A 15,115-nucleotide genomic window follows, 5' to 3' on the forward strand; every position below is an offset into this window, starting at 1 on the left:
AGAGGGACAAGGCAGGGATGTCCTCTGTCCCCATTACTGTTTGCACTGGCGATTGAGCCCCTGGCGATAGCGCTGAGAGGTTCCAAGGGATGGAGGGGAATACTTAGGGGAGGAGAAGAACACCGGGTATCTTTATATGCGGATGATCTGCTACTATATGTGGCGGATCCAGCGGAGGGGATGCCAGAAATAATGCGGATACTTGGGGAGTTTGGGGATTTTTCAGGGTATAAATTGAACATGGGGAAGAGTGAGCTGTTTGTGGTGCATCCAGGGGAGCAGAGTAGAGAAATAGAAGACCTACCGTTGAGGAAGGTAACAAGAGACTTTCGTTACCTGGGGATCCAGATAGCTAAGAATTGGGGCACATTGCACAGGCTAAATTTGACGCGGTTGGTGGAACAGATGGAGGAAGATTTCAAGAGATGGGATATGGTAGCATTGTCAATGGCAGGGAGGGTGCAGGCGGTTAAGATGGTGGTCCTCCCGAGATTCCTCTTTGTGTTTCAGTGTCTCCCGGTGGTGATCACGAAGGCTTTTTTCAAAAGGATAGAAAAGAGTATCATGGGTTTTGTTTGGGCCGGGAAGACTCCGAGAGTGAGGAAGGGATTCTTACAGCGTAGTAGGGATAGGGGGGGGCTGGCACTACCGAGCCTAAGTGAGTATTATTGGGCCGCTAATATTTCAATGGTGAGTAAGTGGATGGGAGAGGAGGAAGGAGCGGCGTGGAAGAGATTAGAGAGGGCGTCCTGTAGGGGGACCAGCCTGCAGGCTATGGTGACAGCCCCATTGCCGTTCTCACCAAGGAACTATACCACGAGTCCGGTGGTGGTAGCTACACTGAAGATTTGGGGACAGTAGAGACGACATAGGGGAAAGACCGGAGCACTGGGGGGGTCCCCGATAAGAAACAACCATAGGTTTGCCCCGGGGGGAATGGATGGGGGATATGGAATGTGGCAAAGAGCAGGTATAACTCAATTGAAAGATCTATTTGTGGATGGGAAGTTTGCGAGTCTGGGAGCGCTGACCGAGAAATATGGGTTGCCCCAAGGGAATGCATTCAGGTACATGCAATTGAGGGCTTTTGCGAGGCAACAGGTGAGGGAATTCCCGCAGCTCCCGACACAAGAGGTGCAGGACAGAGTCATCTCAAAGAAATGGGTGGGGGACGGTAAGGTGTCGGATATATATAGGGAAATGAGAGACGAAGGGGAGACTATGATGGACGAACTAAAAGGGAAATGGGAAGAAGAGCTAGGGGAGGAGATTGAGGAGGGGATGTGGGCAGATGCCCTAAACAGGGTAAACTCGTCGTCCTCGTGCGCCAGGCTAAGCCTGATTCAGTTTAAGGTATTACACAGGGCACATATGACTGGAACACGGCTCAGTAAATTTTTTGGGGTGGAGGATAGGTGTGCGAGGTGCTCGAGAAGCCCAGCGAATCATACCCATATGTTTTGGTCATGCCCGGCACTACAGGGGTTTTGGATGGGGGTGACAAAGGTGCTTTCGAAAGTAGTAGGAGTCCGGGTCGAACCAAGCTGGGGGTTGGCTATATTTGGGGTTGCACAAGAGCCGGGAGTGCAGGGGGCGAAAGAGGCCGATGTTTTGGCCTTTGCGTCCCTAGTAGCCCGGCGCAGAATATTGCTAATGTGGAAAGAAGCCAAGCCCCCGGGGGTGGAGACCTGGATAAATGATATGGCGGGGTTCATAAAGTTAGAGCGGATTAAGTTCGTCCTAAGGGGGTCGGCTCAAGGGTTTACTAGGCGGTGGCAACCGTTCGTCGAATATCTTGCGGAAAGATAGATAGGGGAGAACAAAGAAGGCAGCAGCAGCGGCCCAGGACTTGGGGGGGGGGGGGGGGGGGGGGGGAGGGATGGGGGGGGATGGGGGGGGGGGGTGTGGCCTGAGACAAGGCAGTTGCCAATTAGGGCTAGTTTTTATTTTTTGTTATTTAATATTTATTTATTTGTTGTTGTTTTTGTTTAAATTTAAAAAGGTCATTATTATCTGTATTGTTACAATGTTGTGTAAAGGATGCACAATGTACTGTGTTGGTTGACCAAAAATTTTCAATAAAATATTATTTAAAAAAAAAAACTGCATGGGCAATTTGCACATCCGTCTCCTCGGAGGCTGAAAAATTTATTAAAGGATGCAGGGGTAAGTGATGACGACTATACTAAACGGATAGAACAGGTTAGTGACCGCTGTGAAGTTTGTAGGAAGTACAGAAGGACACCAGCATGACCGATAGTAACCCTACCTTTGGCCAGGGATTTTAACGACATTGTGGCCATGGATCTTAAGATCTGGGATAAAGCAAATAAATATATTTATTTTGCATTTTGTAGATTTAGCAACCAAATTTAGTCAATCAATGATTGTACGAAGTAAAGAAAAGAGAGTAATTCTGGATCAAATCGTGGAAAAATGGATAGGGACAGGAATGGGTCCACCGGCAAAATTCCTTGCGCACAATGGGGGAGAATTTGCTAATGATGAGTTTAGGGATATGAAATGAAATGAAAATCACTTATTGTCACAAGTAGGCTTCAAATGAAGTTGTATGTGAAAACATGAATATCAGAGTTATGAATATGGCTGCAGAAAGCCCATTTAGTAATGGTGTCTGTGAAAGAAATCATGCTGTCATCGATGACATGCTTCGGAAAATTTTGGCAGATCGACCAAATTGCAGGCTAAATTCAGCTTTAGCATGGGCAGTGCATGCAAAGAATTCATTGCAGATGGTTGGGGGCTATAGCCCTTATCAATTAGTGTTTGGTAGAAATCCTAAAATTCCGTCCATTTTGGAATACAGCCTCCAGCTTGGGAGGGGACTACAATTAGCTCTGGTTTTGCTGATCATTTAAATGCATTACATAGCAGTAGAAAAGCTTTTTTGGAAGCAGAAGTCTCTGAAAGAATTCGCAGAGATTTAAGACATAACGTACGGCCATCAGATGCCGTTTTTCAGCAAGGAGGCATGGTATACTATAAGAGAGACAATTCTAATGAATGGAAAGGCCCAGGGAAGATCATAGGCACAGATGGCAAAACAATTATTTTGCAACATGGTAATCAAACTGTTAGGGTCCATTCATCAAGGATAATGGGTACAGATGACAAATTTTCAAATTTAGACAGAGCAGACAGACATGACGAGGAACCAGAGTCATCTGGTACGCATGTGTTACAGAACTATGAGGACCAATTAACTGATATAGACAGGGTTTCTGTGGAGGAACACAACACTTCTGGTGAATTAAAACAGGCCATTTTTCCGAAAGGGCAACTGCCAAAAGTTGGTACAAAAGTGACATACTTGCCTGAAGGGTCTAGTCAATGGAAGGATGCAACTGTTATTAATAGAGCAGGGAAGGCCACTGGAAAGTATAAACATTGGTTGAATGTACAGCATTCAGGGGAAGGAGTCAAGACAATGGATTGGGAAAACGAAGTTCAAAAATGGAGGGCACAGAAACGCAGTGCCAGTTCAGATAGTACATCGGATAGTGAACAGGTCCGCAGGAAAAGGTCGAGAACTATTGAAAGGACATCCCACAGCAGAATGGAAAGATCAAGCAGTAGCAGTACAGAACGAGATACCAGGCGGGAGAGGGGACGTAGTTTGTCAAGATCTCGGAACATGAGTAAGGCTACGAATACTAATAGGAGTAGAAGCCCACATGCACGTGAGATTTTGGTGGCTTCAAATAAATTAGATGAAAAAGTTATTAAAGAAGCTAAACAGCAGGAATTGCATAGTTGGAGTGAATTTGGGGTATACACGGAAGTACCGGATAGGGGACAAAGAGCTCTAACCCACAGATGGATTTGCACGGAAAAGGTTCTTCCGGATGGAACTTATAAGGCAACGGCCAGGCTTGTGGCAAGGGGATTTGAAGAAAACTTAGAAGATCAGGATTTAAGGGTAGATTCACCTACAGCAGGAAAGATTATTTTAAAGATCTTCTTGGCTCTATTAGCCACAAAGGCATGGGAATGCAAATCTATAGATATAAAAGCTGCCTTTTTGCAGGGGCATCAGCTCCAGAGAGACATTTTTCTCCGTCCTCCTAAAGAAGCAGCTAACACAGAAGGGGTACTCTGGAAGTTGAACAAATATGTATATGGATTAAATGATGCATCTAGAGTCTGGTATTTTTCGGTAAGGTCAGTTTTGTTAAAGTTAGGCTGTTGCCAGTTGAAAGCAGATCCTGCAATGTTTTACTGGCACTATAAAGGAAATCTTTCTGGCATTTTTATGATGCATGTGGATGATTTTTTTGTGGGGTGGGACTAGTGATTTTGAAGCTATTGTAATCTCTGGTTTGAGGAAAGAATTCAGGGTTGGAAGTCAGGCTTCCGGTGCATTTAAATATATTGGACTGGAAATTGGACAGACTAAGTTAGGGGAAACTTTACGTCAGCAATCTTATTTGGAAAGCATCACCCCAATAGCAATTAGTCGTGGCCGAGTTTCACAAAAAGACGCAATGGTTTCAAAGATAGAAAAAGAGCAACTGCGAAATTTAATTGGGCAACTGAACTGTTTAGGTAGACAGACTAGACCGGACGCGAGTTTTGATGTCTTAGAATTGAGTACAAAAATGAATGATCCCAAAGTGGAAGACATAATAAGAGCAAATAAAGCGTTGGCCAAACTAAAAATGCAGGAGTGTGTTTTGAAGTTCCCGGTTTTAGGTGACCGTAAGCACTTGAAACTCAGTTTATAGTGATGCGTCCTACGCAAATTTATGTGATGGGGTTTCAAGCGCAGGAGGTTTTATAATTTTCCTTTCGGGGAACAATGGTAAATGTTGCCCACTTGTGTGGGAAACAAAGAAAATAAGAGAGTGGTAAAAAACACTTTGGCTGCTGAGACGGTAAGCCTTGTAGAGGCGGTGGATATGGCTTTTTATATAAGTATGATATTGACAGAAATTTTGGGATTAGGGGATTTGGGTAATATACCTATTGACTGTCACATTGACAATAAATCCCTGTGGGAAAATCTGCACTCGACAAAAAGTGTCAATGAAAAGAGGTTACGGATAGACATCGCAAGTTTGAAGCAGATGTTGGACAGAGGGGAAATAACAAAAATTAAATGTGTCGACAGGAGCTATCAACTGTCAGACTGTTTTACGAAAAGAGGGGCGAGTTCACAGAAACTTTTGGATATTGTTAATGAAGGGCGCTTGTTTCTGTAACTGTTTTTTTTTTTCTCGTCCAAACAAAACAAAAGGGGGGGTCCTCATGTGTGTGTTTTTGAGTTTCTTAAAATTTTGTTTTCACCTAATTATTTTTTTTCTCCAAGGAAGGGGAGACTGTTAAGTAATGGGTTAAGAGACATTGCAATTAGTTGTCTCATTTATGTTAAGTATCCATTAATTGACACTGATATGTAAAGGGGCTTCAGGTGGCCTCTGTCAGGTGGTGTGTTGTTAAGAGTTTTGTGCAGAGGCTGTGGAAGTGAAATAAATGGTGTTTGGTGAAAAGGAAACAAGAACTTTAGACTCTTCATTTCACAGCAACTAAAACGTCTAACATTAACAGTCTGATAACACATGAAAAACAAACATGTGGAAGGCCCTTGGAAATGTTTGATGCCAGCTAGCCATTTAGCTAAGTAATGCCATTGAGTTAGGGAAGGAGGAAAACAGTAAGAGAATAGAACCAGTTTCTCCTTATGAAGATTAGTGTCTTGATAAGAAATTCATTCTTTCTTTGTGCTGTGTAAACTTGGAGATTGTAACATTTAAAATACACTTCTGGTGCTGTTAACTCGGAAAACCTGATCAGCTTGACTACGCCCAGCTCTTCCAATCTCTTGAACTCCGTTTCAACCTTTGTGATTCAGCATATATTGTATTTGTCTAACTCTGAAGGACTTGGGCATCAAATCCAGATTGACATACATTTTGGCTTTGACCTCTAAGCTGGCCTAGTTCCTTGTGAAATATGTCTTCATACCTCCTTAGGACATTTTGGAGGACACCATTGGGTATTTTCCAGCCAATTGAGCCTAACCTTCTATAACCAATCTCTTCCCATCAGACTGGGTCTATGCCCTTCTGCGACACCTGCACTTTGTATGCCACTGTGGTGTTGGTGGTTTCAAAAAACTTATGATGAGTGGAAAGAGTGCAGGAGAATCAGCAACTCGCCGCCAACCATGCTGTGTGCGGCTTCTTCAGCGCAATTAAAGCCATCTATGGTCCGACTATCCAGGGACCCATCCCACTGAGAGCCAAAAACTGAGAAGTGTTAATCGAAGACAGGGAGACAGTCAACGAACGCCCCCTGAAGAGAGGGCACTTCGAAAACCTCCTTAATGAAGGCACAGCCTTCGGCGCAAATACCCTCAACACCAAACCATAACGCGCACCCGCCACCATCTCAGGGCAGTCCCAGCTCGTTGTGAAGTCGAAAAGGCCATCCGACAGCTGAAGAACAACAAGACCTCTGGCGCAGATGGAATCCCCACAAAGTATTAAAATGCAGCAGAGAGGCACTCTTTTTGATATTTTTCTTGGTTTTCACATTTTATGTTGCACATTTTTAGTTTGAACATTGAGTTACAGGTGTCGTACCCGCAAGTAGCATTTTACAAAGGCAATCGGGGCAGTTCTGGTTTATACAAGAGAGAAATTGAAAAGTTAACCAAAGTATGAAAAGACGAGGCTCGCTCTACATATTTACATTTGCCTGCTTTGTTTCCCTTCGATGACTGTGGGCCTTATTTGGCTGCCCTGCCTGTTGTTGGCCTTAGCTTGTACTTCAGCACTTGTTGCTACTCCATGTGATCCTCCTTTTTCTCTTGGGTCTGACCCCCCGTTGCAGAGTGAGAAGCCAAGTACTAGGTTTTGGAGCTTTGATGTGAGCTTGGCTGGGACTATGGTTTTGAAGGCGGAGCTGTAGTCAATAAATAGGAGTCTGATGTAGGAGTCCTTCTTATCAAAATGCTTCAGGGATGAGTATAGGGCCAGGGAGGTGGCGTCTGCTGTGGACCGGTTACGGCGGTATGCGAATTGCAGTGGGTCTAGGCATTCTGGGAGTATGGAGTTGATGTGTCCAACCTCTCGAAGCACGTCATTACGATGTCAAGACCACTGAGCAATAGTCATTAAGGCACGTTGCCTCGTTCTTCTTTGCCATCGGTATGATGGTGTCTTCTTGAAGCAGGTGGGGACCTTGGAATGGAGTAGGGAGAGGCTGAAGATGTCCGCGAACCCACCCGCCAGTTGGTCACGCAGGATCTGAGTGCACGACCAGGGACCCCGTCTGGGCCCGTCGCCCTCCGAGGGTTCACTTTCAAGAAGGCCCATCTGACTTCAGAAGCTGTGAGGGTGGGTGTGGGTGTGTCCGAGGCTGCTTGGCAGTCGACAGCGGTTTGATGGTTTCCTGCTCGACCCGAGCATAGAATGCATTGAATTCATTGATTCCGCTCGGCTTCGCTTTGTAGGCCGTTATGTTGCTTAAGCCTTGCCGCAACCAACGAGAGTCTGGTACGCTAGTCTGTGATTCTAGTCAGGTCTGATATTGTCTCTTGGCATCCCTGGTGACTTTGTGGAGGTCATATGGAATGTCTGCTCTCCCACTGTGGTCACCGAAGCCACGGTGTCGACTTCTATTTTTAGGGGTTTGCCGTTTACCTCGTAAGACAACTTCAATCGGGGCCGTCTCATTCAATTGGACTGCATTCAACCGATACATTACATGTTCTTAAGAGCTCTTCTCCACTATGTTCAATGGAGCTGTGGACTTGCATTGGTGCGCTTTGCCTAGCGCGACAATGTGATTACATCTGGACCTGTGTTTACATTGGAAACACACAAACTCTTGGACAGGACTGGTCTCCTGGGCATGGTTCTTCTCTCTCTCTCTCTCTCACTCTCTCCCCCCTCATAAAAATGAAAACAGTCCACCTCAGGCTTATGTTGATGCTCCTTGTTGTTCCCATTCCTTTCACTCCGGTCTGGTCCCGAGGACTGTGTCTGGCGCTCTGCTGCACCTGTTGATCTTGCCACGCACCTCCCGGCCATACCGCATCATACTTGGTTGATCTCTCCTTCAGCCACTGTTTGGAACTCAGTGGTATCTTTTTTGGTGCACTCATTGCCTTTTCCAACGTTAGTGGTTTCAGCCAGGATCTTCTGAATATTGAGGTTTTGGATCCCACAAACCAACCTTTGCTTTAGTTTTAAGGTCATGCACCCTTGGTCTGAATTCCCCAGCAGTGGGAATAGTCGTGCAACATGCCACCTAATCGCGGTCCTAAACTCTCAGTGCTCAGCAAGCTGGCAAAGCCTGGCCATGAAAACAGCTGAGACAGACTCTTTCCCCCAAATCAGAAGTACAAAGGGACTTGGGTGTCCTAGATCCAGATTCTCTTAAGGTTAACGTGCAGGTTCAGTCGGCAGTTAGGAAGGCAAATGCAATGTTAGCATTCATGTCGAGAGGGCTAGAATACAAGAGCAGGGGTTTTCTTAGGCTGTATAAAGGCTCTGGTCAGACCTCATTTGGAGCATTGTGAGCAGTTTTGGGCCCCGCATCTAAGGAAGGATGTGCTGGCCTTGGAAAGGGTCCAGAGGTGGTTCACAAGAATGGTCCTGGGAATGAAGAGCTTGTCATATGAGGAGCTGTTGAGGTCTTTATTAAAGAGTTTTATAAGAAGTTGTATGGGTCGGAACTTTGGGGGATGAGCCGGATATGAGGGCGTTCTTGGAGAGGCTGTTTGTGATTGGGCTTAAGTTTGTGGCGAGGGTCAAATTGTTATACAAGGAACCAAAGGCGAGTGTTCATACAAATGAGGTGAACACAGGATATTTTCAGCTGCATAGGAGAACAAGACAGGGGTGTCCCATTTCTCCCCTTTTTGCACTGGTAATAGAGCCCTTGACCATCGTGCTGGGGTGCTCGAAAAAAAGGGGGTGGGGAAGGGGAGCATAAGGTGTCCCTATATGCCGACGACCTTTTGTTGTATATTTCAAACCTGGGTCCCAAGATGGGGGATATAATGGTGCTGCTCAGGTGATTTGTAGCTTTTCGGGATACCAATTGAATTCGGAGAGGAGCCGGTGCTTTTTGGTTTCCCCTCTCGGGTCGGGAGCTGTCTTGTGGTGGGATTGCCGTTTCGTGTGGCGACTACTCACTGCAGATATCTGGGGGTGCAAGTGGCTCGGGACTGGGTCTGGCTCTGGCTCCGTAAATTGAATTTTACGAGCCTGGTGGATAGGATCGAGGCAGATTTGTTGAGGTGGGACAACCTTCCCCTATCATTAGCAGGCCAAGTGCAGGTGGTAAAGATTAATATCTTGCAGCGGTTTTTCTTATTATTCCAGTGCTTACTGGTCTTTTTGCTGAGGGTGTTTCTTATGGGGGTGAATTCGGAAGACTGTGCTTCACAAAGGGCGGATTTGGCTCTTCTGAATCTGATGTATTAATGTTGGGCGGCGAACGCCGCGAACATGCAGGGCTGGGGTAGGTAGCCGGAGGCAATGTCGGTGAGGATGGTGGCAGGGTCTTGTAGGGGATCGGGTTTGCAGGCGCTGGCAATGGCGTCACTCCCGTCTTCCCTCGGGAAATACATGGGTAGTCCGGTGATGGTAGCCACGCTGAAGAAATGGAGGCAATTTCGGCAGCATTTTAAGTTGGGGGCGGGGTCGAAGCTGATGCCGGTTTGAGAGAATCATGTATTTGTAACTGGATGCTAGGTTTCGGGGATGGGAGGTGCGGGGGATGATGGAAATGAAGGGTGGTTTGCAGGTTTGAGGGAGTTTGGAATTCTGGGGGGGGGGGGGGGGGGGGCCTTTACGATTTTGCAAATGCGGGACATTGCCAGGAAGGTTTTCAAGACGTTTCCGGTGACACCTCCCTCCTCATTGTTGGTGATGGGGCTGGAGGGGTGGGTCATCTCGTCGATTTATGGGAAGATTTTGGAGGAGGATATGGCATCGCTGGAGGGAATTAAGGCCAAGTGGGAGGAAGAACTAGGGGTGGCATTGGAGGAGGTGTTATGTTGCGAGGTGTTACGGAGGGTGAATGCCCCAATCTCGTTTGCTGATCTGTGTTTAATACAGTTAAAGGTGGTGCACAGGGCACATCTGACGAGGTCGAGGATGAGCCGGCTGTTTGAAGGGGTGGAGGACACTTGCGGGCGGTGTGGGAGAGGTCGGCCAACCATGTACATGTGTTCTGGTCCAGCCAGAAGTTGGAGAAATTTTGGGGGTTATTTTTCAGCACCATGTCGGCGATTTGCACTTGGATTTGAAGCCCAGCCGCCTGGGGGCCATATTTGGAGTGTCAGACTTGCCGGAGATGTGGAACGGAGTGCTGCAGACGTTTTTAGCCTTCTCTTCGCTGATTGCTCGCAGGCGAGTCCTGTTGGGGTGCAGGTCAGCCTCTCCACCCAGTGCCTCAGTATAGCTTGGAGGCCTGATGGAGTTCTTGTATTTGGAAAAGATTAAGTTTACCTTAAGGGGGACGGTTGAGGGGTTCCAGAAGAGATGCGGTCTTCACTTTAAAGTGTTGGTTATGATCAGCAGCTGAGGGGAGGGAGGAGAAGTCTAGTTTTTGAGTTATTGGGATAGTGATTGGTAACGTGGTGAGGGACTTCTGTTGTTCTTGTTTTGCATTGTTTTGTTCTATGTTTAAATGTTAAAAAACAAATAAAAATATCTTCCAAAAAATAATCTGAGAAGTGTCCAACCTTTCACATGCTTTGTTCTTGCCTTCCAGGTCACTGAAGGTAAACAAGACTTAGAAAAGGCCTTGCAACTATCTCGCAAGTGGAAGAGTGAGACCAATTCACTTTCAGAGTGGTTGACAGCTACAGAAGACAAAGTGATCCAAAGATCATCTGCAAGGGGAATACCTGTTAACTTAGATTCAGAAATCAAGTGGTCTAGAGTAAGTTTTTTTTTCATCTCTTGAGTAAGGATGAGAACCCTTTTGCACTTTTCTCCAACTCACTTGCTTGGCAGATGGATGTCATGACATGGGCTGTTACAGACATAAATTATAGTTTGAGGGTTTCTGAGTTGATTTGCAGACTGCCTTTTTAGGATCAAATTCAGAAGCACTTTTTCATGATGGAGTTAGGATATAGAGCAATCGTGAGCTAATTAAATGGCTGAACAGATACAAAGGGCTGAATGTTCTGCTGTCCCACATGCTCCTACCTCCTCATGGCATGTACTGTTCTTGGGAAAAGGATGGATAATCGATTTAATGGCATTGTGAATCCAGTTGCTGGGAGCAGAAAGAGAATGGAGAGCTTTGAATGATGCTGCAAAGTATTAAATCACAGAAATAGGCTATTCGGCCTACAAGTTACAGCACATGTGCTTCCTTCCACTCTGCAATGCCAATGTTTCATTACAGGGAGTTCTTTACTGAGCACTTTCCCACAAAGGTTGCACATAGGAACCGGACTAGGTCATTTATCCCCTTGAGTCATTGGTGAAATTGATTTAAAGTAATTTCTTTGAAATGGAACATATCAAAAAGATGAAGAAAGCGATGATCAAAGTTTGTGCCATCCCATGATCTTCACTAATAGGCACCTTAAAGCTTTTCTTGAAGATATTTATCTTTGCATGAAGGCTCATAGTGCCAATGCTTTTCCCGCCAACATTCTCACTTGGCTTGTTTCCTCCTGACCACCTTACAAGGTAGCAAATGATCCAAGGAATCAGGACAGGATAGATCAATAAAAGCTTGATGAAGATTGTAAATGAAGTGTAAAATAGTGTAGGTGGTGTGGCTGAGCAAATAACTACCGTCATGTCTGTGTGGCTATCGGGTGGTGCCTTGTTAATTCAAGTTTAATGCAGGATTATATCGGAATACATATTTTATTTGTTCCTGGGATGTGGGCGTCGCTACCAAGGCCAGCATTTGTTTCCCTTCCCTAAATGCACTTGAGAAGGTTGTGATGAGCTGTCACCTTGAACCACAGCTACCCCCAGTGCTGTTAGGAAGGAAGTTACAGTTTTTAACCCAGTCACACTGAAGGAGCGATATAGCCTGAGTCAGGATGATGTGTGATTTGAAGGGGAACTTGCAGGTGGTAGTCTTCCCAAGTTCTTCTAGGTGGTGGAGCTCACGGTTTGGAAGGTCATTTATCAGATTTTAATGAGTTATTTGCCTATTCCAATCCTAGCCTTCCTATTTAAAGTGGGTTGCTTAGCTCTTTATACAATCAATATGAATTTATTAAAAATACCTAACTTTTTTTTGTAGCTAATTCTGAAGGAATTGGAGGTGAGGAAAACTGAACTGAGTAGTATCACTGAGAGTAGTGCTGCACTTCAGGGTCTGATAGAGGGCAGCGAACGTGTTCTGGAGAATAACCTGTGCACGCTGAACGCCATTTGGAACAGGGTCCGCACTCTGACACAGGGGTGGTGTGACAGACTGCTGGTAAGTAATGTCACAGCATATGGTTGACAGGTAACTTTGGCAAAGTGATGATGTGGAAGACTGCTGGTAAATAATGCCATGGCAAGTGGTTGACAGCTCACATCAACCAAACTTGATAAAATTACTTGCATCAGTTCAGTCTTGTTGGAGACCAGCAAAGAGCTTATGTTTGTTTGACTGTCCATATTATGTATTACAGTAATACTGAAATACTTGAACAGAAATTTGCATTAAGGGAGGTATGATTACTGGAGGCATTAAGGCTAGTTGTAGGAATACAATTTGTAGGAGCTCTTATTATATTATCAATCTGATGAGTGGGTGATTCAGGTTGACTAATGGTTTTTCTATTGCAAACATACATTATCTTGCTTATCTATGCCTGGGCATTTTGAATATGAAATAAAATGCAATTCCTGAAATTATGGTTTTTGATTTCCTGGCTATCCATGTAAGCTGCTTTAATATCAATACCTCAGAGTGGCAGACCCAAATTTCTGTCGGTTCAAAATATTTAATTTCATGATTTGTTATGTTTTGGGGATTGAATTTTTAAATGCAAGGTAATTGAAATTCGAATTCACAAATTATCAGATCAACAATGTATTTACATATCAAAGGTATTTCCATGTGTACTTACAAGCTGTGGCATACCTTGCTTTTATCTCAGGAGATGTGCAGGAACCCTCAAGATTATGGAAAGTACAGGGGATCTTGAGTAGTTAAATAATAATGGTTTATGAAGTATTGTGTTAAATTAGTGGGAATAGCTTTGTTTAATTCTTACACAGGAAACATTTTTGTTTTAAACCTGAAATCTTAAGGTAGTAAGTACATGGTGTAATTTTTTTGGGTTTCAAATTTATTTTTAAAAGTTAATGGCTGCCCATGAAACCATCATGTAAGAGTGGTAACATCAATGATTTTGGAACTTCTGAAGCCTGAGAGAACTGAAACTATTAAAAACCATAATTAACCTGGGGAAAGGGAAAAAAGACTTTTAGTTAGATAATGACTTTCATGGGCTCCGATCATCCCACAGTACAGCCAAAGAAGTACTATTTGAAGTGTACTTACTGTTGAAATGTAGCAACTCTGGGAAAGAAAGGTTCTGATTGATTCAAGAGAAATCCAGTTTAAAAAAAAATTAAATTTCACATTATAAACCAATTTTAAATTGTGCAAACATATTTAAATGAATACAAAGATCTGCAGGATTAAACCTCTAGATAAAATAGAAATATACATCTGTCTGCATATTTGGTTATATTTATACGTTAAAGTTGCTTTTTTAATTAATTAAGATAAATGCATTATTTATCAAATGGACTTGGATAACCACAGTGAAAGATGAGGCTAATTGCTGCGGGCTCTTATCTCGTATCCCTGCGTGTTCCCCATTTCCTCTTCAAATACTTATCCAATTCATTTTTAAATGCTGTTATTAGACTCTACCTCCATAGCTGTTTGTGGGAAAGTAGCCCTTGTTCTAAAGCCCTCTGTGAAAACATTTCTTTGACTTTCCCTTCCATCTTGAATGATAATACTCAATTGGCACCAAGTAAGATACTGATTCATCAACCAATGCCAACAATCTTTCACTTCTTTCTCAAAATTTCTATTAAATTTGTCTTAATTACGTTATTAGTGAGAAAAGCACCCATCTTAATACCTTTATAAATTCTCACCTCTGGCATCATTCCATGAATCTTCCATATCTCTAATATTCTTCTTATAATGGGGTGTCTAGAACTGAATGCAATGTTCTAACTCTGTTCTGTATATTATGCTTGTGTATACAGTAATATTTGGAACAAATATACCTAATGTATAGCTTTTAACATGCTGCAACTTCATATATTTGATGACCTCACATTGCCCTGAAAATTAAGAGCTTCCACTCAGTATAAAGGAGAAAGATATTTGTTGATGTAGTGAGAGAAACAAACTCATAAAAATAAAGAAAAAACTTGGCATGGTTTCAGAATGGCATGTATCACATTTTCTTCTGAAATCTGTCATTCTCCCAGTTCTCATGGTACCTTTGCAAGTGTCTCTCTCCTGCTGTGTTTGTAAATTACTTCATTTTTAAAAGTTCTGACGTTCTTCAATATTTTACTTTTCAAATACTTATCCAGTTTCCTCTGAAATGATATTCTTGCTCTCTACCACATTTGTGGTAAAGCATCCCATGTTCTAATAATTTTGTGAAAATTTAAGTTTTTATAATATGTTTTTTGTACTTCCAGTGATTGTTTAATTTCCATATGAACAGTGCAGAATATGTTATTCTCCTTGTGGAATGCCATTTTTAGGGCTTTGTCCCTTGGACTCTGATTGGGGGCTACCGACAGAGCAAAACATACATGAGGCTCACAGGGTCAGAGGCTAACACTGCATTTAGTAGTGTGTCAGGTGCATTACTACCCACTATCTTTGTGGCTTACACACCCACTGAGGCAATTGGTGAAGGTCTTTTTGCGACTGGAAAGCTGTTTCCAGCGGGGCTCAGTACGAGGCTCCCTGTTTGTGATATATGTTAATGATTTGATCTTATATGTAGGGGGACATGATCAAGAAGTTTGCAGACGACACAAAAATTGATTGTGAGATTGATATTGAGCAAGGAAGGTGCAGACTGCAGAAGGATATGAATGGACAAATCAGCTGGGCAGAA

At 43.8% G+C, this 15,115-nt stretch overlaps 1 protein-coding gene across 5 annotated transcripts in view; it reads left to right on the forward strand.

The window, feature by feature from the left end:
- Positions 1-15,115, forward strand: part of utrn (utrophin) — a 770,758-nt gene that overhangs the window by 319,133 nt on the left and 436,510 nt on the right. For all 5 annotated transcript variants that reach the window (XM_072507465.1, XM_072507476.1, XM_072507484.1 and 2 more), the window contains 2 exons: positions 10,753-10,923; positions 12,259-12,438. In XM_072507465.1, the coding sequence (XP_072363566.1) occupies positions 10,753-10,923; positions 12,259-12,438 (351 nt within the window). The remainder of the gene's footprint in view (positions 1-10,752; positions 10,924-12,258; positions 12,439-15,115) is intronic.

The sequence above is a fragment of the Scyliorhinus torazame genome, chromosome 1, assembly GCF_047496885.1.
Source record: "Scyliorhinus torazame isolate Kashiwa2021f chromosome 1, sScyTor2.1, whole genome shotgun sequence".
Lineage (NCBI taxonomy): Eukaryota > Metazoa > Chordata > Chondrichthyes > Carcharhiniformes > Scyliorhinidae > Scyliorhinus > Scyliorhinus torazame.